The 27,153-nt window shown below is 40.3% G+C and overlaps 1 protein-coding gene across 8 annotated transcripts in view; it reads left to right on the top strand.

Annotated features, from left to right (window-relative positions):
- The first annotated feature begins 1,035 nt into the window (after positions 1-1,035).
- Meis2 (Meis homeobox 2) overlaps positions 1,036-27,153 on the top strand; it is a 203,822-nt gene continuing 177,704 nt past the window's right edge. For 4 of the 8 annotated variants that reach the window (XM_076850530.1, XM_076850528.1, XM_076850534.1 and 1 more), the window contains exons 1-7: positions 1,036-1,276; positions 2,539-2,771; positions 4,305-4,446; positions 5,145-5,195; positions 6,163-6,213; positions 6,991-7,140; positions 16,623-16,737. In XM_076850530.1, coding sequence (XP_076706645.1) covers positions 1,265-1,276; positions 2,539-2,771; positions 4,305-4,446; positions 5,145-5,195; positions 6,163-6,213; positions 6,991-7,140; positions 16,623-16,737 — 754 coding nt within the window. In that variant the 5' untranslated portion in view covers positions 1,036-1,264. Of the gene's footprint in view, positions 1,277-1,743; positions 1,856-2,538; positions 2,772-4,304; positions 4,447-5,144; positions 5,196-6,162; positions 6,214-6,990; positions 7,141-16,622; positions 16,738-27,153 lie in introns of those variants that run through there. The other 4 variants (XM_076850531.1, XM_076850529.1, XM_076850535.1 and 1 more) reach the window with 1 other exon arrangement.

The following is a 27,153-nucleotide window of genomic DNA, read 5'->3' as shown; positions in this document are numbered from 1 at the left end:
TCTCTCTCTCAACCCCCCTCTTCTTCCTCCCCCCTCACTCCTCCCCTCCCGTCCCCGCGGTGAAGCAGGCACGCTGATTTGCTCGGGTCCTCTCGGCTCCAGCCTCCCTTCCCCCTTCCCCCACCTCCCCCGTCCCCCCTCCCAGCCAGGGCCGTCCGATCGCACTCGCTGCATATCAGAGGCTCCGCGCAGCGCGCTCCTCCTCGCTCCCGCTCCCCACTCCCGGGATGTGTCTCCGCCGTACGACGGGCTATGGCCACCACGACTTCCGGGTTCCGTCATTTCGTTCTCCCGCCGCCGACCCGCGCCGCCAAACTGAGGCTCTTCTATAAGCCAGGCAGCAGCCAACCTGCCAACACCTACTGACACTCACTCATCTCCCAGAGAGAGAAAGAGAGCGAGAGAGCGAGCGCGAGAGAGCGAGCGCGAGTGAGAGCGAGCGAGCGAGAAAGAGAGAGAGGGAGAGACAAAATACCTACCAGAAAAGGGGGGGGAGGAAGTCCAATTTTTGCAAACTATTCTTTTTTTTTCTTGATTTTTCTCCTTGCCTTCTTTGAACAATACTTTAAAGAGAGAGGATCATATTAGAGATACAGCGGGGGCAAAGCTAAAAGAGGGGGGAGGGGGGAGGAAAAAAATCAAGAAGCAGAAACCCCTCGCGGAGTTTTACTGGAAGAAAAAAAAAACGGGTCTGAAAGATTCCTCCTCTTCATCATCATCAACCATCATTCATTCACTACCTTGACATTCCGGGCTTTGATTGACAGCTGGAGTGGCAAAAAGCCATGAAACACGACAGTTCGGTTACATGTGGGCTGCTGACGGGCGGCTCGTAACCTTCAGTTCGGGGGCTTGACAATTTTTTTTTCTTCTTTTTCTTCTTTTTCTTTTCTTTCTTTTTTCTTTTTTTTTTTTCCAACTGAGAGGAAGAGAAGAGAAAGAGGGGGAAAGGAGGACCGAAGAGGAGGAGGAGGAGGGGTGGGGGGAGGAGGAGGAGGTGGAGGAGGAGGAGGAAGATCAGGAGGAGGAGGAAGAAGAGGAAAAAAGAGAAAAAGAAGAAATATTACAGAAAAAAAAAAAAAAACTCTTCGTTGTCTTGCCTGGGCTCCCCCTCCCCTAAAAATAACATATTGGAGAATTGGGAGAAGTCTCCTTGGTTTGGAAAAAAAAAAAAAAAAAGGAATCTTCAGCCTAGATCACTTTCTTATCCGGACTGGGATATTAAATATACGACACATCCAGGAGTTTATTGGAGCGCAGACTGATGGCGCAAAGGGTAGGTTTAAATCTCCAACACTTACCTAGATATAAATCCTCTTCTTAGAGGGGCCTGCCCCATGCCTCCTCTCCTTTCAAGCTGCTGCTGCTGCTGCTCGCTGCTTGATGATGGCGGCCAGTATTTTAAAAAATAGCAGCAAAATTATTCATCGGCTTCTTTCCCCCCCGTGCCTCTGCGTGTGTGCGAGTGTGTGTGCGTGCGTGTGTGCGTGTCTAGGCGCGCGTGTTCTAGCGCTGTGCGAGCGGGCGGGCGGCGAGTGCGTGTGAGTGGTGTGTGTGTGTGTGTGTGTGTGTGTGCGTGCGTGTGCAATTGTTACACGCTTTCGCCTCGCTCCAGCTTTTACCCCAGCAGCGCGATTCCCCTGGTTCTCCTGCTGCCGCTGCTGCGCCGCTGCTGCCGCTGCTCCCGCGGCTCGGGGCGGGCGCGGGCTGCGTAGGAGCCGCCGCCGCCGGGGCCGCCGCTGGGGCCGCGCTGCCGCAGCCGCTGCGCCGCCGCCGCCTAGACTAGCCTGGGCTGCTTGTTTTGTCTCTGAAATTGACAAGGACGCAGGGAATCCGCGGCTAAATAATGTTTCTGGTAACTTTCACGTTATTCCTCCCCACCCTCCGCTCCCTGCCCCCGGGGAGGCACTGGCCCTAGTCTTCCCTCGTCCTTGGCGTTCTCGTCCTGATTATTAGCGTTTTTCTTCTCTTTATTTTGTTTCATTTCGCCTTTTGATTTATTGGATCCTCTGGAGGAGGCGAAGGGGGGTTAGGGGTGGGATCCGGGGCTTCCCCTCACTCTAACTCCACTTCTCCCTCGGTTGGCTCACTACGGTTCTGCTGCCTCCGGCGGGAGCGGGGCCTCCCTGCGCCCCTTCAATCCCCGGCCTCGCCGCCTCCTCTCCCTTCTCTAAATGCTGCTCTTGGCTCATACTTTTTCATTTGAGATTTTAAAACATTTCCCCCCACAACTTTCAACTCCGTTGTTTCGACTAGTTTGGTTTCTGTATGTTCAACTTGAGCTCGGTACTTTTCTCCTTTCTGACTTTGTTTTTATTTTTATTCTCTCTCTCTCTCTCTCTCTCTCTCTCTCTCTCTCTCTCTCTCTCTCGCCCTCCCCCCTTTTCCCCCCCTCCTCTCTCCCCTCTCCCTGTCTCCTCTCATCTCTGTCCCATCCCCACTTTTCTGTACGATTCTTCTCCCTGCTTCTTTTTCTCTTTCCTCCCTCTGTTCTTTCTCCATCCCCTGCGCCCCCTCCTCCTTGCCGGGTTCTGACAGTACGATGAGCTGCCCCATTACGGCGGGATGGACGGAGTAGGGGTTCCCGCTTCCATGTACGGAGACCCTCACGCGCCGCGGCCGATTCCCCCGGTTCATCACCTGAACCACGGGCCGCCGCTCCACGCCACGCAGCACTACGGCGCGCACGCCCCGCACCCCAATGTCATGCCGGCCAGCATGGGCTCTGCTGTCAACGACGCCTTGAAGCGAGACAAGGACGCGATCTATGGGTAAACCGACCCCCGGACCCAGCTTACTGTGTGTGAGTGTGAGTGAGAGTGTGTGTTTGTCTTTGTGGGGGGCGGGGGATGGACGGCTAAGTGGAGAGTTATTTCTGCATGGGGGTGCTGCCTGACTTAGGAAAGGACAGTGGAGGGAGCCTGCCCTTCTGCCCTTTGAGTCAGAGACCCGGAAGATATAGCTTCCTCCACTCCCACGGTCCGGTCACTCCAAACCCCACAGCCCGGAGTGACTGAGTTCTCAGAACCTTGCTAGGGCCTTCTCCCCAAGGACAAAATTCCTGGCCAAAGGACGCAGGACTAGTTTTTTCAAGCCCCCTAGCAGAGGCCTTGACAAGGGGAAAGTTTCCTGTAGCTGAGGAGCAACTTGATGTGTTTTTCCCTCCTCTTCTGTTTCATACTTGTGGGTCTGGGAGTCACTAAATGCAGCTTGAGCTGAGATCAGGGCTGCTTCTGTCGGCCAGGAAGTTCTAATCACCCACTTCTTAATTCTTTGTAAATAAAGGGGCAGACCTTAAAGTGCAGCGGGGTGGAAGGGACTGCTGCTTGCATAGAGAGACTCTTGGGGGAAGTAAGGGAGATGGTTGAAAATTATTTTATATTCTGAGAACTCCAGGAGGGGTGGGAATGCAAGGTCCAAATGTGTACAACACGGGCTCTTCCGGCCAAGGGTAGGTGGGGAAGGCGGCGGGATGCCGAGGGGAGGGGACAGTGCGTAAACAGCAACTGAGCCTAAAACCAGAGGCCGCAAGCATCCCGAAGTGTAGCTAAAGCGCCCAAGGAACACAAAGGGCATACGCGCAAGCACACTTCCAAGTTTTAAAACGCGATTCTTTTATTTTTGTCTGCTGCAATGCTGGGGGAAATGTGGTCTTTGGAAGGAAGCTGTTCGACTTTTAACGTTCCTATTATTTTGGCCCCTACACTCAGGTTTTACTAGAAGTAGAACAAACTAGTTTATAATGTAAGGGGTTAGAAAGATTGGAAGAACATTCTCGAATTTAGGAAATGTCACTCCAGTGTATGTAGGTGAAGCCGTCGGCCTTGTTTGGAATGCCCGTTAAAGGCATATATATATATATATATATATATATATATATATATATAATTTTAAAGAGTGTTTCTTTCTTGGGAGGTAAAGGTTGGTTAGCAAGAGTTGGTTCGGTGGCCTCTGTAGTGGGGAATGGGTATGGATGAACTCAGGGCTCCAGATTACCCGAGTTTCTTGGATGTTTCAGTACGTTCCAACTGAGGCTGTTTTTATTTGGCGGGCTAAAGTGGCCGGAGACTTCTCTGACCAGATGTGAGAGACTTCTGAGCTGAGGGTAGGGGCCAGGCAGGCTGTTTTTCCTTTCTGTTTCTGGCCCAGGCTCGGCTGACTGAGGAAGGGTTGTAAAGTGTGATGCGTGCCTGTTGTATTAAAGAAGGAATCCAAACCCTCCAAACTTGTTGATTACAGTTCTTGCTCCTTCCCCTCTGCACCCCGTCTCCGTGTGTATGTCTCTGCGTGGCGCTGCCCGTTAGGCACCCGTTGTTTCCTCTGTTAGCTCTGGTCTTTGAGAAGTGCGAGCTGGCGACCTGCACTCCCCGGGAACCCGGAGTGGCCGGCGGAGACGTCTGCTCCTCCGACTCCTTCAACGAGGACATCGCAGTCTTCGCCAAGCAGGTCCAACCTTCTTGACCCGCTCACCCTCCTGCAGCTCTTAACTCTCCCTCCCCTTTCTTTAGACATTTACTTGAAAGAGGAGGAAAAGGCAGGGACACCCGATCTGTTACTCTGGCCCAGTCGGCACACTACGCCTCCTCCCCATCTCTGAGCCTGGAGGCGAATTGGAAGCGGAGATAAATATGGGTGTTTGTTTTCCCCCCCAGCCAGGAATACAGGGGCTCGACCCTCGAATTAAAGTTGACCTGTTCCTAATCTGGGGCTTGGCCTTTTCCCCTCCCTGCAGCTACTTGAACAAGAATGGGGGAGAGGGGCTGTTAGGGACCTGGGAGTGCCCGGGAGCCAAGGAAGCTGGGCGCCTCTCTGAGTGGTACGCGCGGGGCTCGGAGGTGAGGGAGTGGACAGCCAAAGCCTCTTGCACCGCTGGACAAGAGGGAACTGCGGCCCTGAGGTCCCTGCTAGCGCAGAGTGTACCAGGTCTCCCTTAACGGGGCCAGGACCAGAAGGGCCTGATTCTTTTTCAGCGGTTCCCACTAATTTAAGGCACCACTTTGCTTCTTGTGTTTTACCCAAGTGCCTCTCCTCTTCTCCGCCACTGCCCTCCACCATCCCCACTCTCACACTCCAGTTTAGTCTGTGACAGGGTTTTTCTTTAAAATGGGATGGTAATTCATGCTGAATTTCCCTGCTTCTTATAGGTTCGCGCCGAAAAGCCACTTTTTTCCTCAAATCCAGAGCTGGACAATTTGGTAAGGCTCTCTGTTCTTTTCCCCAGCCTCGCCACCCTCCCATGACCAGAGGCACCCAATTTCTGCTGTAGTTCCAGGGAGTTCAAGCAGAGACCTCTTTTGGAGCTCTGGGGCTACAGGGAGGAAGGGAATAGCTTAGAGCCCCCGCGAGGGAAATGGCGAGTGAGGGGCGGGACGGACGTCAAGGGGGGAAGCAAAGCCCACCGAGGCAGAAACCCGGGACGCGGCGCCGAGAACTAGAGCAGGGGATGCTTCCCAGGTCTCGGCCTCGGGAATAAGCTGAGAGAAGTGAGTTATTTCCTCTGTTTGCTGGGGCAGGCTGCCGAGCCCCGGGCGGCTAACCCGAAGGAAGTAACTGCTGGCGCGGTGGAGGGCGGGCTGGGGGGTGGGGGCTGGGGGTGAGGGCCAGGCCAGCGCAGGCCACTTTTAGGTACGATTCTTTTGCTAATTTGCACGATTTCAATATTAAAAGTACTTAAATCCGCTTTCAAAGGCCCTGCATCACCATTCATCTTGAGTATTTCCTTCTTTAGTTAGGACGGATTTCTCTGGGTATGCGGTTCTAAAAGCTTTTTCTGTCCAGAAAAACGACCTTTTTTTTTTTTTTTTTTTTTTTTTCTTTTTTCTTTTTTACTTTGGCCTGAGGTCGAGGGAGGGGATGGTTAAAAAGGACTCCGGCGGAGAACGAAGGCCTGGCCCGAGAGAAAAAAAAGAAAAACAGTCCTTACAAATAGCACGGTGAACATTAGGGGAAAGATATTAATATTGAGGCTCAGGTTGAGGCAAACTCCTACCCGTGGCCAATGAGGCAGAGATGATCAGTACTCACTTGCTTCTTCTATTTCTTGATGTGTGGGATTTGTCTGACCACCTGCCGGTTTCTTTGCCCCAGTCCAATCCCCACCCCCAACCCCAGGACCACAGTGTCACAAAGCCCTAACTCCATACCCTTAAACTTTCCTTTCAGATGATACAAGCAATTCAAGTACTAAGGTTTCATCTTTTGGAGTTAGAAAAGGTAAGCAGGAAATAACCTTTCCCGTTTTGATTTAGCCAATTTCCTCTCCTAGTTGACTGGGATGTTTTCAGCAAACCTGCAGTATGAGGTATTGCACACCTGGAGATTTTGAGCATGTTGCTATGTCCCTCCTTCAAACTGCTCCTCAACCCAGGGGCTCAGAGGATGAGTGAATTAGGACAGCCTTGCTTTTTAAAGTAGCACACACCCCCTTTCCCCCAGGCATTCAGGATTATTTTGAAATGAAGCTGATCATTTGTTACTGGACATTCAGTCTGCTTGTATCTCTATTAACTCAACTCACCATGGGCCCAGAGTTTGCATTAGGTGTAAACAGAGGGAATCATCCTCTCTAGGGTATCTTTAGATTGAAACTCATTCACTTTCTCCTGGAAACATACAAAACTCTTAGCTCATTGAATAGCAAATATTACTGCTGTCTCTAGTTCCGGTGTTTTAATGTTTTTAAGTTATTATCAAATCAGATTTTCCTCTCTGGTCTCCTAGTCTGAACCCAGTTATTTCTAGTCCTATTTCTTCCTTTCCCTCTCTTTATTGTAACTTGTTGCTCAGGGAAGTCTCTAGAGAATAATATCTGGTGCAACAATTGCTCTATTGTTTCCTCGATGTCAACTATTACACCCCTTAATTAGAGTTAGTTTGGAAGATATCACATTGTTGCTCTTTCCAAATGTAACTGTGCAACCTGATATTTTTCTTTAAAAATGAAACAAACAACAATATGAGCTGAACCCTCCACCATGACTCTCCTTGTAGGTCCATGAACTGTGTGATAACTTCTGCCACCGGTACATTAGCTGTTTGAAGGGGAAAATGCCTATAGACCTCGTCATTGATGAACGAGACGGCAGCTCCAAGTCAGACCATGAAGAACTTTCAGGCTCCTCCACAAATCTTGCTGACCATGTAAGTTTGCAAGCCTTTGGCTTTCTTTTAAGGTCACTAGGCACAACATTTTAAAAAACAAACAAACAAACAAAAATTTGTTTTAACATCTAACTCCCCTGAGATTTCTTTTTAAAAATGATTTGGTCTCTTTTAGGTCTTATTCTCCCTTTCTCACTACTACTGTCATGTCTTTTATTTTTGGAAAGCCAGAGGGTTAAAAAAAAAAAAAAAAAAAAAAACAGAGAATTGATAGAGTGATTTGTTCTCTTAATGTATAAAGTTTCCCTGAATGGGAAACTTGGGTGTTAGCAAATTCTCTCTTTGATATAGTGACTGCTGTCTTTTCTGGTTTCTCAACTCTGTATAATCAGTGCAGCAGAGAGGCAAGACAGTTAGCTGGACAGGATGGGGAGGGGGTGTCTGCATGAAAGAATTAGGGACTGAGGGTTGATTTTCTCAGTCTCTCCTAGAGATGACCATTCTGAGAATTATTGGCAATCTTGCACTGCATTAGAAATAAAAGAAGGAGTGAATGAACACATGACAATTCTTAGGGCTTTTGCTCTATAGAAAGTTATTGTCAGAATATGGACTTATTGCCAAGTGCCTGAAGCATCTTCATAATAAAAGACAGTAACCTTGATGAACCAATTATTAACAATGTATTACAGAAAGCTGAAGGGAATTATGATTGAGTAACCATGGGTTAGTGGTTGAATTTTAACACTTTAACAGTTGGTGAATGAGGATGGAGAGTATAGTAAGGAATGACTATGTATGTCAAGCCAGGAAAGGAGATTTCTTTCTATTCTCTCTGGTTTTAATCCTATTTTGGAACTGATCTAGTGAGTCTGATGCTTTAAAAAAAAAAAAAAAAAAAAAAAAAAAAAAAAAAGCATATGTAGTGATACTGAAAATTTGAAAAAGAAGCAAAGAGAAGAAAGATTGCAGCTGGTCGGAAAAGCAAGAGTGGCGAGGTTAAAGAGTGGGTGTGAACAGCAGTTTATTTATAGGAACTCAAGCCCTGGGGGTTGGGGGGGACAGGGTATCTATACATTTAGCTGAACTCACAAATCTAAATGATACAGGCTGTAATCTGATAACTTTGTGGCTAAAATATTAATTTAACACTCTGTGAGTTGAACAGGCATTGTCTTGAAGGCAATTTGTGACAAACCCAACGCCCCCAACAATTCCCAAATGTTAAGAGGAATGAATGAGATGCCTTGAGAATAAGCCTTCCATGAGGTTCTCCTCTCCCATTCCAAAAATTTTGAAAATATGCAGTTGTAAATATTAACCTTTGTACTATATGGGGACATAGCCTGAGAACAAAAGTGAAAGAGAGAGAGAGAGAGAGAGAGAGAGAGAGAGAGAGAGAGAGAGAGAGAGAGAGAGAGAGAGAGAAATAAGCTTCAGTCTGGGATGTTCAGTTCTTAGACAGAATGGATACTATGGTGTTGAAAGCTCCTGTACCTATCTTCACCCTTACCTGTTTCCAATATGATGGCAGAGGGACTCTTTTGTACATTGAATGTGTTAAGTGAAATCGAAAGGGTGCAGCAACAGCTATGGAAAGTTTATTTGCTTATCTGTGGATGGACAATATGTGTGGTTGTGGACTATGAGGCATGACACTATCTTAAAAATATTTTTTTTCTTATTTGTTTTCATTGCTTTATGTTTCTAAATTTATATGTATCTATGTTGTGGGGGGGAATAGGAGGTATCTATTTACATGGCTTGTAGAATGGAAAGATTGACAGTTCTCTACAGTTTGTAGTTTTTCTGGTGATATTTTTAGGGGTTCTGAGCACTTGGTTTTCTAGAGCAGTTTCTTGGCAACTGCTTTTCCAGTGGATTTTTGGAGCTAGAGCATGCTGATGTTTACATAGAAGAGATAAGATAAACTCAGCTGTTTGGAATATTGGTTGATAGACAAGGCTAATTTGTGGAACAATTGTAATATTTAAATATATACTCATGAAAAAAGAAGTTGTACATAAGAGAAGAATGCTTTAATAATTTAACAATCATCATCTTTGGGTAAAAGAGTCAACAGAATCATTTGTTGCTCCTCTCTGAGGCCCCCAATCAAGTAAATATGACAACTGATTTATTTTGAACCCATGAGGGCTTGCCACCTCATTGGGCGTCATAATTTAAAGCCTTTTATTTCCTAGAGATCTGAACTATAACATTTTTTACTTTAGCCCCCTGCTATTTGTTTTGAAATGAAGCAATAATTTGTTCCACCAGCACACTGAGTGGGAAATGGAGAGGTTTGCCACAGACTTGTGTTAATGCAAGACAAGAGGGAAGACCCTGGAGGTTTTTCACCATTTTTGAAACTTTGGTACCATAGGTATATTGATTGTATTAATTTCCAGACTTTACCCAATAGTCCTACAAAGCAAATCCTCATGCTTTTCAGCTGCTCCTGCAAACTCACCCTCCCCCAACCCCCCAGCCACAAAAAAAAGTGCACAGAACCACTAACCTGAAAAGTGATATATAGAAGTGGGACATTTTCAGCATGTAAATGTGTCCAATTTGAATCTTCAGGTTTATTTTTTTCATTTGCTTTGATATGCATATTTAATACATTGCCCCAGGCTGGATCTCATTTGGTGAACACTGGTGCAGGGGTGATGATGAGCCACTTCAGAAGGACCCAGACAGCGGGTTGTTTTCTCTGTTTTATCTGTTGCCCACTATTTCTGATCTACTGAGCTTCCTCGTGGTTTTATTTGCACATGAAATGCTGAGAGCATTTCAACTTATTGGCTATGAATAATGACAGCTAAAAAAGAAGCGTAGTTTAATTTGTTGTGTGCCAAGGTTTTTCTTGTGGAGGTGACAGTTTGTGACAGCTGCTTGACACCCCTAAAACACATACACCTCTATCCTTATTAAGTGGTATCAAACTACAATGTGTATGTGTGTGTGTGTGTGTGTGTGTGTGTGTGTGTGTTTAAGGAAGAAGTGGGCAAGGAGAGAGACAGAGTAAAAGAGAGAAAAATATTAAGTATGTAATTCAGTGTAGAGGAAAGCAGAGAAAAATGTCAAGGGCAAGATACTAAGTATTCCTATAGGTTTCAATTTTCTTATTAAAGAATTCAAAAATATAAATTAATAAAAGTAAATGGATATAAATATCTTCAAAGCAAGTATTGTCAGCAGACTTTTAAGAATGAATTTTATATACTATTACATGGTAAATCATGGCAATTTCACATTCTATAATGTCATATAAATATTCTGATGTAACAGATGCATTAAAGAAGACAACCATAATAGTCTTCCTTCCATTTCTTACATTCAATGAGGATACTAGGTTTGTTCATTTATTATTAACACACATGATGTGCATAATGATAAGTCTGAAATTAAATAGATAATAAAATGTGCAATGAATGCTTATATTTTTAATGTTATGTTATACTTTTTTATGCTCACTGTAACATAAAGATAATAGTTACAGGTAGGAAACAACTATTGCACTATTCCTTGGAATACTGAGGGAAAAAAATATATGATAGTCAAAGGAAACAAAACTCTTGTTTTCCAGCTGCAGTTCATGTTAAGTTTCCCAGACATTCAGATTAATCATGTTTAAAATAAACATGCCAAGAAAGCTATTTTTCCAAAAAAGCTTCAACTTTAAAACTATTGTGAAGTAATCATGCTTTTCCTAGTCTGTAGTATTTCCAAAAAAATAGGTAATATTCACATTCTGTTTTACATAATTTCAGACCACATCTCTAAAGCAGACTAGTGGAATATATATTCATACTTACATTTAAAGATGTTACATATATTTAGATCAAGTTTAGACAAATGAAGTAGACTTGTTGGAAATATATTTTGAGTTAAGTTTTGTTTTTATGAAGTGCATATAGTGATACAATTACGTTCCTATTCATAGTTAATGGTCATAAAGAGCTACATTTTATTTTCTTTGAAAGAAGTAAGTAGAGAGGGAAGAAATATAATTATCTCTATTAATAATTAATGGCAGGTGCTTTTAAACTGCTCTGATAACATCACTAATAAAAAATTTTACTTTGATTTCTGTGCTATAATTTAAATGAAGACATGCTGGTGTTTTCTTTTGCATCTCTGCATATGTCAAATTTATTTATGTCTATACGTTTTTTTTTTAAATGGGTTAGGTCAGAGGGGAGAATCACCAGAATCTTGTTCCTGACAGAATACAAGCAAGTCCCTATAGATAAATTCTATTACCTGAAAAATTAGAAGTGAGTGACAGTGGGGAGAGGGTTAGGTTTAAGTGGTTGGCCCTTAGAAGATCAAAAGGAAATACCAAGATTTTTTAATAATATTAAGACTATGAATGGTGTATTTTTATCTTTTAGTTTCTTGTGTTGTACTGTAAGATTAGACATTGTGGAGTGTTATCCAAAGCCTCTGGGGATGGGTTCCCATGAAGTTTGACCTCTGAGCTCTGTCCACCAACTCAAGGAGAAATACCGGGGAACAGAGCTTTCTGTTATTGTCATTGCTGCATAGTTTCTGGCTGTTGATAGCTTTCTTCTTAATTTCTCATTAAGAGTCATGGTACTATTTAAATCATCTAGGTTGTGCAGTTAGAGTATGTTTTCAATGTAATTGTGATGAAATAATATTAAAAATAGGTACACTTGACAACCACATGGACATTTACTATCAAATTAAAAAATTGGTATAATTTGAACTGATTTTCTTGTTTATATTCATACTAAATGTTCTACAGAATTTACCACCACAGATCAAAATTATTAGAGACATTTTATAATGTGGCATTTTACCAACAATGCAAGACATTTCTGTCTTCTCTAACAGTTGCTTCATTAAATGGAGAAATCATTTGCAAAAGGTACTGGCCACTTTTGTGAGGGTTGCTCACTTATTAATTCCCAGAGCTTAATAAAGAGGTGGAAGTAGAGATGAGGAAGTACACCAGCTCTATTTACATTTTTATAGAGTGAGTCCAGGTTCTTCTGAAAGCACACATAGGTCTCCTGAGTTCTTATGTCAACTTTAAAATAACAAAGTTGAAATTCCAACATTTATTCAAACCATATAATTAATAATTTTTTTAAAAAATTATAACCTTGATACTCAGGATAGGATTTTTCATCTTATTAAAAAATAATTTCTCCAAACTTTTAATGAGGAGTTAAAACATCATAAAGTTAAAGGAAAGAAGTAACTTAGTGTTCGTAATGTAAGATGATACAAGCATATCTTTCCTTTGTTGTTTAAATATATCAAGTCAAATTAGTTTTGCATGCTTAATTTACTGATTAAAATATCTTTCTATATGTTTATTATTACTCTCTCCCTATGAGCACATAGACTGAATTACATTACTGTTTTCCAAGGTCTTATATAATTTTCACTTGATAGTATTTTGTTGAGTGGATTCTAGAAAATGGTTGTTTTAAAAGTATTTTTAATGACAGAAATAAGAAGTAGAAGTGGATGACTTTAGGGGTTAGCTTGTATAACTTCTAAATTTCAAAGAGCTAAAGGACACAAGTCTAGCAGAAATGCAGTGGGTCACTTGAGGCAGGTCACATGACCTGAGACGGGTAGCACCCTGCATCTTAATTCCAACCTGCTGTCTTCTCTCCTATGCCACATCTACTGAATGACCTTTTCATTTGGGGTCTAAAATGAGCTTCAGACAGAACTTAATGCTTCTCTTGTCTCCTTGTGGCCTAATAAAGTTCATTTCTTCATTTAGTTTTGTGTTTATTGAGAAAAGCTTATACATTTTTCCTAGTGACCCCCATGGAAGAACCCTGTGCCATGTGGAATAACTGAAAGAGGGAAATAGGAACAATTTTCCAGGACTTTAATTATTATCCTATAGGTAGGCCCCTCATACAAATGCCGTCCTGATTTAAAATGCTGCAATTTCACCGTATCTGCAGCCTCAACAAAAGAGGTACATGTGTGATTTGCTTCCTATGCCCAGAGACTCTTCTCTTCTCAGTGCTCTTTCCTAGATTTAGCAAAATTCAATGATGGTGCTAAATCAATTTTTTTTTTTTAACTTTCAAGGGAGAAAACACTAGCAGAATTGTGTTTTCTAGGGAAAGCTGTGTGTAAATGAGAAACCAAGGAGAGCAGCAGAGCGCTCTCCTGTGGCCCTGCTACTACAAGCTCTGCCCATATTGTCTCCTGCTTTTATATTAATTACAACTTGCATTATCAGCTGTGAGTCTGTAGCCCAGCAAATAGAAAATACTGCCCCTGGAGACTGAGCTTCTTGTATCTATTTTCCATCTCCTTCTATTGTACTCCACTCAGTATTCACTGCTTTTCTCCTAGTAACTCTGCTCTTTAACACAATTACCTAAGAGCAAGAAGAGTACCATATTTGACTCCCAATTATTAAGGCCACTGGGAATAGAAACATGCTCCATCCTTGCCCTGGGATGTTTTCATGATACTTTTGGCAGGAGAACAGGACATATATTGTGGAATGAAATACCTGAATACTCACCCACACTGAACACAGAGAGCATTTCTCTTTATTTTTCTACACATGTCATGTGTTTTTATGTGCTTTTGTATACATACCCCTTTTGATTTCACGATTCACTCAAATTCTGCATATAGTTTGGCAGAAAGCCAAGCAGTTATTCTTGAAGAATGTAAACTTGGAAACTATATGGGATGGGGGGGAGAAGAAAGGAGTTGTGATACAAACAAATATTTCAATCTAAGAAAGAAATCTCAGCATATGGGTAATATACTGTGCTGTCCATGTAGGTCACAATTTTTTTATGACCAAGGAGGAACAACTGTGTCTTTATATATAAGGAAATTTCCATGTACAGCTGAATACAGATAACTCAAGATAACTCCTCAGCTTCAGCATCCCACAAGGAAGGCCTCTATCTGTTCTTCCTGCTTTCAGGTTAGATAATTCTCCTTAGTTTGTGTCAGTCCCTCAACGTAGAACTTAATACTTGAGATACTCTTGGAAATAGACTTTTTTAAAAGAGATTTTTTGAGGAGCAAGGAGAAGAGAGAAGAGGTAGGAGCAGGCTTGATAATGAGTTTAGGAATGTTTGAGGACTTGGCTGAAAACCATAGACCCAACTTATTTAAGGAATCGTTTGCTCTTAATGTAACATTGGTCCATGTGGCTTATCTTTCACCCCTTTCCTTTAGAAAACACCTCCTACATAAAACCATCAAAGGAAATATAACTGAATTGTAAATGAATGAGGCCTAACTATAAAACTTAGCACAAGTTTGGCTGATGAGAACAAACCAGTGTTCCCAGTTGCAGGAAGTCCTTCTGCACAAATCCTTCCAATAGTTGCAGTGCCTAAACAGAAAGACCTGCTCCAGCTTCATTTGAATGATTATATAATAGCTATTGGATGACATTTGCCTTAAAACATAGTTGAGGTGTTAGTGCCTAATTATTGTAATTTTCATGAGGGGTAAGGAGCTTTTATAGCAGCAGCTTAATAAAAAGCCCGCAGTGCATAAAATTAACATCACTTGCTGTGTACACTGAAAAGTTTAGTTTAGGTGAATGTGTTGTAGTCATTGCATTTTCTAAAAGAAGACTCTTGCCTGTGCTGGTGCAGGATTAAACCCATGCCATGCCATTCTTTCTCTCTTCTTTTTCATGTCATTTTTCTAGCACTTTATCTGATCATATCCAGCAAACAGCTGACACAAAGAGGCTGCAAAACTAGGAAAGCCCCTGCACACTGTCTGCCTTTAACTTGATACTACTGGAGTGGTTTCTAGCTTAGATAAAAAGAGAGCTCACAGGAGTGACTTTGTCTTCATACAGGCAACAGAGAACTTGGTATTTATTTTATCCCATTCAATTTCATTCCCTAATCTACTTTCTCTAACATATCTTTATTTTAGAGATCTATACCTGGGCCATATTTATAGTCATGAAATTTCTGCTCAGGGTTTTTCACTGTGAATCAATTGCTTGCCTGATGGCAGTGCCAATAGCATTATTTGATATGGATGTTATTAATCCATCGATCTCTGGGTTATTTCGTCATCTATCAAAAATGCCAAATGTTAATTTATAATCAGTTTGTAGCAGATCTATAGGGGGAAACTTTCTTTTGTTGTTCCAGATAAAAATGTTTTCTTATTTTGTCTCCCTTTGGTTTCTGGTTTCATCTTGGTAACATTTTATGTGCTATATGTACATTATGGAGTTGCTGTTGATAAAAATGACAAACTGATTCTTTTCTTGATAAACTATACATAATGGCAACATGGCAAGATTATTTTCAGATAGTCAAGAGGTTTCCAAGTTGCCTATTTGCTTATAGGTTTGTCTGAGTCCTTATTTATCAATCCTAGTTAAAAGTAGTGGTACATTTTGAGAAACTAATATTAAAAAAAAAAAAAAAAACTCGTTCCCCATTATGCTCCTCCAAAGAACTCACTTGCCAGTAGGTGTTCAGACTTGGCTGCAATTGTCACATACAGGTGACAAGTGCACAGCTCTGGCTTCAAGGCTGCTGTGTTTCATGTGTGGTTCCTGTTCTCCATTTCTGCCAGAGGAAATTCCATCTCTTGCCTGCCTTCATGTGGTGCTGATAAAGTCCTTCCTGTACATTAGAATTCCTGTTTTCCTTTAAGCAACAGCAGGGTATTGGGAATGATCAGGAAAAGGGAGGAGGAACAGGAGAAGAATACACTCGCAAAGTAGCAAGAGCCACAACTCTTGGTTGCCTTGCATGTCCTTTGAAACAAGTAGTTCTTCCAGGAAAAATCACTGCATAGTCATTTAAAGCTTCCTTGAAGCTCAAGTGAAAGTCTAACCTAGCTCAGATTTGTTTTATTTTTAAATTATTATTTGTGTGAATTAAGCAGAGATCAACAACTGATTAGGTATTGATATAGTTACGTCATTGCATCTGTTGGTGAGGTCATGACAATTTTGAGCATTCATACAGGTTATTTTAGGGCAATGCATTTGGAAGATGTAGAGGGCTATCCTGTACCTTCTTGAGTCCATGATTTTTTTTTAAGGCAATCATTGAATTTCATAGATGTTACTATTCTAAGTTTTAGTATCAAAGTATGTTGGAACCTATTTCTTGAAAGAGTTGCCCTAATTAAGCTAATAAAAGTTTTTTTAAAAAAAGACTTTTACATTTCTAGGTAGTTTTCTTTTCCTTTTAAAATGAACTTGATTGTGGTTTAAGCTTGTATATAATAAAATGCATCCATTTAAAGTGTATATCTATTATTTCTAACAAATATATATGACAGATGTAACCATAAATCAAGTTCTAGAGTATCTTTCTTCTTTTTTGGACTTATTACTGGAAAGACTGCCCACCATAACATGGCATGCATGTATGCCTAGTTCTGCAAATACTAATAAATACACATTTTTGTGTCTCCCTCTGCACCTCTCTTCTTGGTTCCTCACTTATGGCTGAAATGGCAACTGTGGAAAAAATTCCTTGGCATCCTGATATCAGAACCCTTCATCCTGGCGAGACCATGACGATGCAACCTCGACCCACTCAGCAGGCACCCCTGGACCCTCCAGTGGGGGCCATGCTTCCCAGAGTGGAGACAACAGCAGCGAACAAGGTAAAAGGCCAGATGTCTTCTTTGTGCAAAGTAGACAGGACTAAAATAACCTCAGTATTTTGTAATATCCAGTACATCTGTCTCTGTGTAAACAGGAGAGTGGCAGGTTAGGATAATCGGCTACTATTAAGGGAGACAGTATTTCCTCTTCTTACTTGAAAAAAATCAAAGTGAGCTGTTTAATCTTCAAGTAGTCATTACAATAACAATTGATTAGTTCTGCCAATTCTTTTACAAATTTGGTTATCTACACTTTACTCTGGCCAGTGTATGTAAATGGAAGGACAGACCTCTTTACTGCTATAATTTAGTAGTTTGAATTGCACTATAAACAGGATAGTTTGCTTGCAATGTCAACTATATCAGTTCTCTATAATCAAGCAATTATGCCTCTAAAACATACAAAATGAAAAAGTCTATTCTTCAGAGCTCCAGAAATATTGGGGGACTGTTATGCAGAATCTTATCTTGGAAAGATGAATTTTGAAATTCTTAGATTATTTGTCCCTATTTCCATTCAGCTAACATGGTGACTTTTGTCACAATTCCTAAAAATTAGAATAATCAGAGGGCAAGGGACGTCAACTGCAGATGCCAAGGAAACCTAGTGCAATTTGGAATAAATATTACCATTTTAAACTCACATATTGCACAGAGAGCAATTATATATTGGTAGGGATGACTCTTCTATGGCTAAAATGATAATTTAAAGGAAGATGCATTATTGAATGTGGGCCAGGAAAGTGTATAGATTTTACTTTTTAATATTTTACATTAGATGGTGTCTGATCTCCTAGGTCTATTTCATCTCTATTATGACTGTGTTTATGGCCACAATATTTAAGCATTAGACAGGCTTCCAAGTAGAGACCAGTTTAACAGCTTGAGCTGTAGTTATATATGCCATTTCAGGGGGGGTGGTTGATGTAGGGTGGGTGTCTTCCCTCTTCCAAGTTTCTGGCCAGGGATTTGTGATTCCTGGGTTTCTAGGAGAGTTTAGAAAAAAAAAAAAAAATGTCCTTTCTAGGATGCCTTTTGCTTGTGAGTGGGTCCAAATTAGAATCTACCTCTAAACAAGTTGCAACTGACACAGAGATGACAAACTGGAAGAACTTGTGAGTTGTGTCTATTTAGGTTTTATATACAGCTTTTAGAGCACCAGTTAGACTATCCATAAAAGAAACTAAATTATAAGGCATTTCAAAGGTAACTTGTGCATAGCTTTCAGTGAAGGTGCAATGTAATGACTTGACTGTGGTTCCACACCACAGTGGACTTCTCAGTGTGGTTAAATCCGAAAAGCTTTCTATCACTCCATCCTCCCACCACCAACAACACAAAGGGTGAACCGTATCTATTAATAAAAACAAAACACCCTAAACATTGTACAAAAGAGGGGAAGGGAGAAGCAGACCTAATGGTCTAATGAGGCTATCTTCCAGAGACTTCTTGTGTGTGAGGCTGGCTTTGACCTTTCACTTTGCTCAGGAGCCCAGCGCTTCATTTTTCACATTCTTGCAATTACGTTAACGCTTCAAGCATTTCTGACTCCAAGTCAGCTAGCAACACCAGGCATAACTCAACACTGTGAGCTTTTCCCCTCTCTGTAGATTCATTAACAGGTCACCAAGGTCCCAACTGAAATTTAAAACTGACTGGTTCTGTTGGGTTAGTTGAGTTATGGCAGGAGGGATGGCAGGAAGGGCCAGAGAGAAGAGGAGGCGGGAGAGAGAAGACCCTAGGGTTCCAAGCAGGGAATGGTGACGGCAACAGGCAAGCGCAAAGTTTTATCATTTTGGTTAGTTAGTTTTGTTTTGTTGTGTTGGGGTCAGGAAAGAGAAGAGTTCTGAGACTGACACTCTGGGTAGAAACAATTCACACCAACCTCTGTGCTGTGGGTAGCCGCACCCACTTATCCCATGTTGAAGGATTTGATCCCTGAAGGATTTTTGTTCCTTTAATCATATCTCTGTGGGATTAAAGAATGGACACGGTAGCTTATGTGTATGAGCAGTAGGAAGTCTGTCATTTTCCTGTGTTAAAGTTTGAGAGAAAAAAAAGTTCTGATTATTCTAAAATGGAGAGTAAGCAGGGAGAATTTCCTACCTGGTGTCTGTGCTTAAAACACATGTATAAAGTTTTTCTGGTTTTTTGTTTTGTTCTGTTTGACAGCAGATTCCCAAATTTGGAAGGCTAGGTTTAAGTGTGTTTTGTCATACCCATGCCCATATTAATCTTTTAAACATGTTTTCAAGATATTCTGATATTTAGTCTCACCGAATTGTCCAGAGTAGCTTTCAGTGGGCAAGATTAATTATCTGCTTCAGGGCAAAGTCAACAGAGATATTGACTGAAATCGCATGTGCTTATCATAGGTTAAATCTTAGGGTTGATGTATAATGGAAAACCTGGGAGAGAAATTTATATTCTTTGTATTAAATATATTATAATGTTTCATTGGAAACCAAGTTTAGAAGAGTTTTCTTGCTTATTCAGAATTTATTAGCACAACAGGCATATGGAAAACTGTAAAACGATTCAGTTTCAAAACAAGTTATGATAAACAGAAAAAATAGGGATGAATTGTACTAAATACAATGTTTTCATACACATTTTAAATTAAACTTTAATAGCCATATGCTATAAAACAATACATGCATTTATGTTGCTTTATAAATTTTGTGAATATTTTTGCTATAGTGATTCATACAAATCTTTACTTTGAAACCTAAAAAAGCCTCATTTTATGACCTGATAGTGAAAGAGCTACAGTTACACAGGTGAAAGGTCATCTTTTCCTCCTCAGTGTTTGTGCAACAAATTGAAAGGAGAAAAAAAAAAACCCCAATTTTTAAAATACTGTTAAGAAATAAAGTTAGTAAAATATAAAACCTGACTTGACTGTATATTTCCAACAGCACATGCCTAGCAGTAAACTATATAAATATGAACCAGACTTTTCATTCACTCTGATTTCTCTTGCTAAAAGCAGCCAAAGGGAGGGTGTTTGTCTTGTTAGTCACATTAGAATGAGGAAGGAAATCTGGTTTTTCAAGGATAGAATTAGGGTGCAGACTCAGGGCTGTGGAGAAGTAACTGGCCCTCTTTGTGTCTGGCTTCCCATCAGTAAAATGGGGCTTGATAATAAGGCTTGGGGTCCCTCATTCTGTACCTGCTGAGTCAAAAGCTGCTTTGTGTTGCATTGTGTATTTTGCCAGAGTAAAGAGTAGGAAGCAGCCCCCTTGTTCCTAGAGCACTTTGAGAGCCTTAGATGAAAGGCACAATATATGTACAAAGTATTATTATTATTGATGGGTTTGTGTAACTCCCATTAACGCTGATGGGAGCTACGCATGTGAATTGGCAAGAGAATAGACCCCTCAGTGTTTAGAGCACATGAAATTTACATTTTTTCCAGTGCTGTAATTGAGATGTTGACAAATTGGAGAATATTGATGAGCCTTTGTTTTAAGTATTTCGTGCCAAGTTTGTTTTATTTTTCCTGGTTTGAACAATGGTATGGGTTCAGCAGCAATGAATAAAAAGGGTAGAGTAAAGATAACTTTGTATTTCAATATTTTGATGTGCCAATATGAAATAAATTGTCTTAGGCAAATGGAATATTGCTGTTTTAATCATTAGCTATGCATGAAAGAAAAATTGATGTTGACATCTTTGCTGTAAAATCGTTGTAATGGGGCCTTCCTTACAATTCATTTTTGTAAAATTCATTTTGTACATTTTGCAGCAATTGAACAATCCCTGCACTGTGAATAGGCAGGATTCCCAGAAATACCGAGACAGTTGGCCCAGTAACTGCTGAGCTCACACTGCACACCACACACACGTTAACCATGCTGTTGCCAGACCCAGTTTAACCTAAATACATTAGCAATCTAGCATCTATGGAGCTCCAGTCTTTGAGGACAGAGGGCTGTCTGAGCCAGCATAGTTCTCCTCTATTCTGCCACCAAACCCCTCCGTCAATGCCCCCATCTATCATTCAGGCAATGAGGCTAGTTATTCCATAGCTAGATATTTATTTAGTTATTATACAGTCCTTTAGCAATCATGATATTGAAGTCTACAAATATCCCCTCAGTGGTGGATGTAAGTAGATAAGCAAACATCTAAGATCTTATTGCATTGTGGAGTTTATAGTACATAGTATAGTTATAAAACAGTATTTTTCCCCCACCAAAATATTCTAGTTATATATTTAAGGAAAGAGGGGGGGAAAAAAGACAAAACCTCAAACCCTTTACTATGGGTCCTGAATGTGTTCTACTGGGATTTCTTACTCAGTCTAGGAAAACTCTGTCAATGGAATGTTTTCATAGTGGCGGCAATCTCTTTAAAATAACCCTAAATACAATATGACAGATGCCATCTGGCATAATCTTTTGCTAGTTGGTTTTAACTTTTATTTTTCCTAGAGCTAGGTTCATCCTAAACTGGTCACTTACTGTTATAATAAACACAATGACATTTTTTCCTTCCTGTCCTAATTGTATCAAAAAATTTTCTGAGACTGTACTTGATAATTAAACGTGGTCCCAAAGCTGTTGTTTATGCAATATTAATACTGCATTTTCTTTCTCTTTCACACCCAAATGAATAAAAAAGAATATCATCTTTAAACTATCAGCAAACACCCCAATAATTTCTGTTGATTTTCTTAGGACTTTTTAGAGTAGTAACCATTAGAAATAAAATTAAACTCTTCTAATAAATAATTGCTTTAGGACCATGGAATGGTGCCCATAAATGCTTAAAAGCTTTCTATAATTGCTGTTAATTTTGAATAATTTCTTTCTATATGTATCAATTTACTTGAAAAACCCCGGAGTTCAGATTTCTAGATTTTTTTTTTTAACTTAGTCATGTAAAGGGATGTCTCCTGATGCCAGTTAGAGTTTAATTTAGAGTAGTAATTAAACTTGAATACTGCCTCATAAACAAAAGATAAACAATAAACCAGCCACGTTCCCTGCTGTTTCATAGCTTTCCTTCCCAGATGTTTTAGCCTGATAATTTTTACACAGTGAACTACCTAACATGGAATTTTGTGGACAGAGGTAGGAAAATGTGTTTTCTTTTCTTTTTTTGGTAATCCTTTTTATTCCCCCTCCAAAAAGCAGAATGCAGAAAATTTTCCACTATTTAGTTTTTTTTAACATTTTGATAAAATAAATACTTAATGTGATTGTGTTTTAATGATAATTGTAGCTCTTTTTCTCAGGTATTGCTTTTAAAAAAAAAAACTAATCTGGTCACGACCATCTTTCACACTTAGTAATAGAAAGAGGAACATATTTTTATTTAAGTAAAATCTGGATAATAAGTCAAAGAAAGACCAGCTTGACAACGGGGAACTTTTCTTTTACTCTTCTTCTGCTTCCCGCCCCCACCCTCGACCTGTGTTACTCTGTGGCAGTACTCTTCCTCAGGCTACAAGAGGCTCTCTGTCCAGTTCTGGATCCTTCCACTGTCAGCCATGATCTTTCTAATTGTCAGGTACGAGTCCGATGCTCAATGCAGAAGCCATGTTATTTTCACTGGGTGGGGTAATTACTGAAAGCTGAGAATAGCTGCACTAAAGACAGAGGGATACTTTCATGATCCCATTAGCATAAGAGTGGGTAAATTATTCATGCCAAGTGAGGATTCTATGGGGAAAAGTATAGTTAATGCACATAGTTTTTAAATGTATCCCTTTCTGCTCTGAGACTAAATTCTTGTTGGAATCAGTTCTCAGACATTTACGGGAAAGCTCTGGTGGCGTGTTAGATGCAGTTCATCTCTCTCTGTTTGCAGCGCTCTCAATAGAGACCATCTGGCAAAGATCCAAAAGGTGATTAAACAAAATGATCAGCTCTTGTTGCTGTGTTACATGTCCAATACTCTGGATTAAAAAACATGACCCACGACAGTCAGCGAACGTCATGCCGCTCCCCCTTCCCCCTCCCCTCTCCGTATAAGAATTCAGATGGTCCACAAATGTGTGTGCCATCTTTGTGTCCTTATGGCCCATAATCATGAACAGGTTGTGCAAATGGCTCTTTCTGTAGCACTGTCTGTTCCAGCAGCATAGAAGCATTTCATATTAATTGGGTCAGTCTAATATTCATATTGACATGGGGAAAAATTACTAAAATTTATTCTTATAGCAGACAATGACTATGTGTGCTTTCTGCCGAGAGGGAAGTGAAATCTGACAACTGGCTCGTGCGACTGATTAATTTTTCCTGAAACTGAAGAAAATCAAAGCATGGGAAACTGTCATTCTCTGAAAACAGTGCACAGCCCTTTATAACTAAACAAAATGGATTGGGTGGGGGGCTTTCGGGGAGCGTGTGGAAATGAGCTCTGGTGTTAACGCTATAATCAGGGATGAATTTACAGTGCCATTCAGAAGAGCCTCCCTCCCCATAAACAAGCTGATAATCACAGGGAAGCTGACTTCCAATTAGCTTTTCCTTCCCTCACACAGATCAGTGTGTTTATATGTCCTCCTTACGCTTTGATATGTCACTACCGAGTTGGTACATCTCACGTCAAATTCGAAAGTTTGGAAATAAAATGTTTTATTATGAGGAAATCCTGCTAATAAGCAAGGTAATTTCAACCAATCATTTCACGATTGAGTTAAGGTAAAAATGCCAAGATTTGTGACTAAGGGACAGATGTATCTTATCTTTGGGGGTTTGCACCAAATGCCAAGTAGAAATATAAATTGAACAAACCAGACATTGTGAGGAAGTGATTGAAGAAATATTGAGATGAAATCTTGGAATGAAATATATATGTATATTTATAACAATGCTGTAGATTGCTTACGTGTCACATTTGCATGAGCCTGAATGGGGATTTTATTAAGGAGCAGTGTAAAGTATATTAGTGAAAGCACTCAGAACACATGACCATTACTCATTAGGCTATTCAGAGATCATGGTTGACCATTTAATATTGCGGAAATTGTCTATGACGGATGGTGTAGGATACATTTGAGTGCAAATGTCAAGAGAAGATAAAGAATAAAGCAGAAAAGAAAAAAATTCTCAAAAGCCACTTGAAAACATCATCATTTCTTGTTGCCCACCCTTTCTAAGGGAGAGCAAAGCAGTAAGTAAGAAATACAGAGGGGAAGGGAAGTGAGGTCCCCTAGAGTCTGTGCAGTGTGGCAGATGAAAGGGACTGGAATAGCCTTGGGGGTCTTAAGGCTATTATAGGGCAACTCATGCTCTGTTATCATGCTGATTTTTCAATTGATTTTTGGCTGAACAGTACTTGTTGAAGCCCTCCAGAGCATCAAACACAGCCTTTTGGTGCTATACATTGTAATACACATGTTCTATTTTTCTCTTCATTGTCTTTACTTGGCTTCAGAAGAATAGTCTGTAATGAAGTAATGTCATTACCCCCACCCCCATTCTTTCTTTCCTGTTTCTACCCACAGGGAGTTTGTTAAAATTCTTATGGTTTTTTTGTTTGTTTGTTTGTTTGTTTGTTTGTTTGTTAGGGAGTGGGTAGTGGGAGAACAACTTTTCATTCATCTTCCTGTGTTGACATCTGTTTTTAATTTGGCCTTTAAAAATATTTTTTTATGTCATAGTAGACAATGATAGAAACCACTTTAGTCTACTAAAATCTATCCCTGGACAGTCTTGAGCTATTCATCAGTGTTCTAGTGGCCAGCAAGAAAGCATATATGGGGCTTTCTTGAAATCTAGTTCCTCATTAAAATGGGAGTGAGCCATCCTAATATTCCCGCTCTATGACATGTTCCTCACCTTGCTTGAATTCTCAGTGAGGAAAAGCCAAGTATGGTCTCCCCCAAGAGTCTTCCTGATGTGCCCAGGTACGAGACCAGCTGCCCTTCTGTGTTCTCTTTCTCTCTTTCTTCCTCTGCTTTTCCAAAGTAGGGTTTATCATATATTCACCTATCTAGCATTAGAAAGTCCACTTTTGACTCTAAACAGAATCCACAGATTTCCTCTCTTTGTTGTTGTTTTTATGGTGGACGAGTTGACCACAACTCTGTGCCTGTCAATTCTGCGGTGTTTGCCTGGACATAGATGAACTATTTGGAACATATCTATATATCCATTAAACTTGTATTATGCCATCAAGGGATAAAAATTAACTTGGTTTACTAAAATCTTTTTGTATTCATTGTGGCCTTAAATAAGTCAATCAGCCATGAGCTCAAACTCACAATTGTTTTGGATATAAGCAGGTTCTTAAATTTTAAATTTATGTGTTCCTTTAGTGTTGTCTTACATTATGAACATATGGTTGGAATCTAGAGATGGGATTTCTTTTCATTATGTTATCTATACAAGAATGTACATATTTGTGTCTTTAAATGTAAAGGTGAATCTAATTAGAGAACTTCTTTAATGTGGCCAATAGCTTTCCATAATGAACTCAGAGCCCGTTTTGCTTGTCCTCCTTGTTTAGGAGGGACTAACTTTGGGGGACATCACTGGTCTTCACACACATAGGTAAACTCCTATACCTGTGTATAATTACCTGGAAATAATTTTTGAACTTTTAGGCTCCACATGTGTTTATTGATTTTCTACATATGTCCTTCAGTTTTTCATAATTTGCTTTTAGTCAAGTGCGAGTATTTTGGGTGATGCAAGCAAAACTTTGTACAGAAAAGTAACCTTTTTATGCATATGGGTTACCGTCTAGACTCTTAAACTTTGAGTCAATAGACCTGTATTCTGATCATAGCTGTATCAAAAAGGGCAGTGACCTAGGAGACAAACATGGGCACAAATTCCATTTTTCCTTTAATGTCTGTGAGATTCAGTTTCTTTATCTGGAAAGTGGAGGAAAAAATACTTACCCTCAAATTTATCTTAAAGACTATATTGCATGAGATTGAATGTGTTGAGCATATAACATTGCTCGTGACCAGTAACTTAGTTTTTTTATTTCTCCTCTGTGTCTTGTGCTGACACTAATTAGCTATATGACCTTGGATGTGTCCCTTAGTCTCTTTGAACTTTGGCTCACCCATAAAATAGGGTTGAATTAGGTGATCTTTTAAATTCAAGCTCCAGGAATCTAATGTTTACATTCATGGGTCTTATTTTTCATGTGTACACTTTATCTTTTAACAGAGAGAGGTGGCAAGTTTTTCATCAGGGCTGTAACATGAACATTCTTATGTCCTTGATTTAAAATATGTAGTGAGATAATATTTTCTGTTTCTTGCTTTGGGTTCAGGAGAGTCCCCCTCCTACTCCCCCAACTCAGTTTGGCAAGAAAATGACTAGGAACTAGAGTTTGTTTTCCAAGGATGGTAGAATGCCACAATTAAGATGTAAGTCACATAAATGGAGGTTTCCATATAAGAATTCTGTTTTCTAAGTATGAGAGGCATTTATGTAAGTACAAGCAACTTCTCTATTCTCCATTATCAAATTAAAATGAACTCTGTTGGAATTTCTGAACTTTGCAGATAGAATAAATGATAATTATTACAGAGGCTCAGACTCTACCACATCATTCCAGAAAACTCATCAGGAAAATTTTATCATTAAATGTATTTAACTGAGTTCTAATTATTTAAAGACTATCAATTTCTACAGTATATATAAATATTGCTTCTAGACAACAGAATATTTATTTAATCAAAACACTCTCCTTAACCCTTCATACCAGCTAGAGATATTAATGTTGCCTTCAACCATTCCTTCTTTCTCCTTTTTTTCCTTTAGGTTTAAAGATTTACAAAAGTAGACTAGGAGTGTAAAATTTCATATTTCTTTTTCCAGCTAACATTTATAACAAATGCCATCCACTAAAATAAAACTTCCAAAATTTCTGTGTCCTAAATGTGAGTGATAAAGAAAAGTCAATACATCATTGATTATTGAAAGCTTGTGGAATCCATCTCATGGGTGCCCTTTTCATTTTTGTTTTTGTTTTGGTACCAGAGATTGAACCCAGAGGCTCTCTACCACTGAGCCACATTCCCAGCCCTTTATAATTAGAAACAGGGTCTCACTGAGTTGCTTAGGGCCTTGTAAAGTTGCTGAGGCTGGCTTTGAACTTGTGATCCTCCTGCCTCAGCCTCCCCAGTTGCTGGGATTATATGCATGTGCCATTGCACCTGGCTGTGAGAGTTCTTTTCTGACAGATTGCCATACATGGAGGTGATGTGTAGGCACACAGCTGTCTATAGACAGGACCCTTTCTCAAGACCTCATCTAAGTGTATGCTATTTTAAATTTCATACACAGAGATCTTCACTGAGCAAGACACTCGAGTCTCTGCCTTCAGTAGCTTACCATCTTCCAGGAATGGAGGAGACACCACAGCAAATATACAAGTAGTTCTTGCATGGCAGATACTCACTTCTAGGGAATATGGATTGAGGAAGGTTTGCTGATACTT

The sequence above is a fragment of the Callospermophilus lateralis genome, chromosome 3 (assembly GCF_048772815.1).
Source record: "Callospermophilus lateralis isolate mCalLat2 chromosome 3, mCalLat2.hap1, whole genome shotgun sequence".
NCBI classification, from domain to species: Eukaryota; Metazoa; Chordata; class Mammalia; order Rodentia; family Sciuridae; genus Callospermophilus; species Callospermophilus lateralis.
Note: the sequence above shows the minus strand (reverse complement) of the source record. Positions and strands in the feature narration are given on the sequence as shown.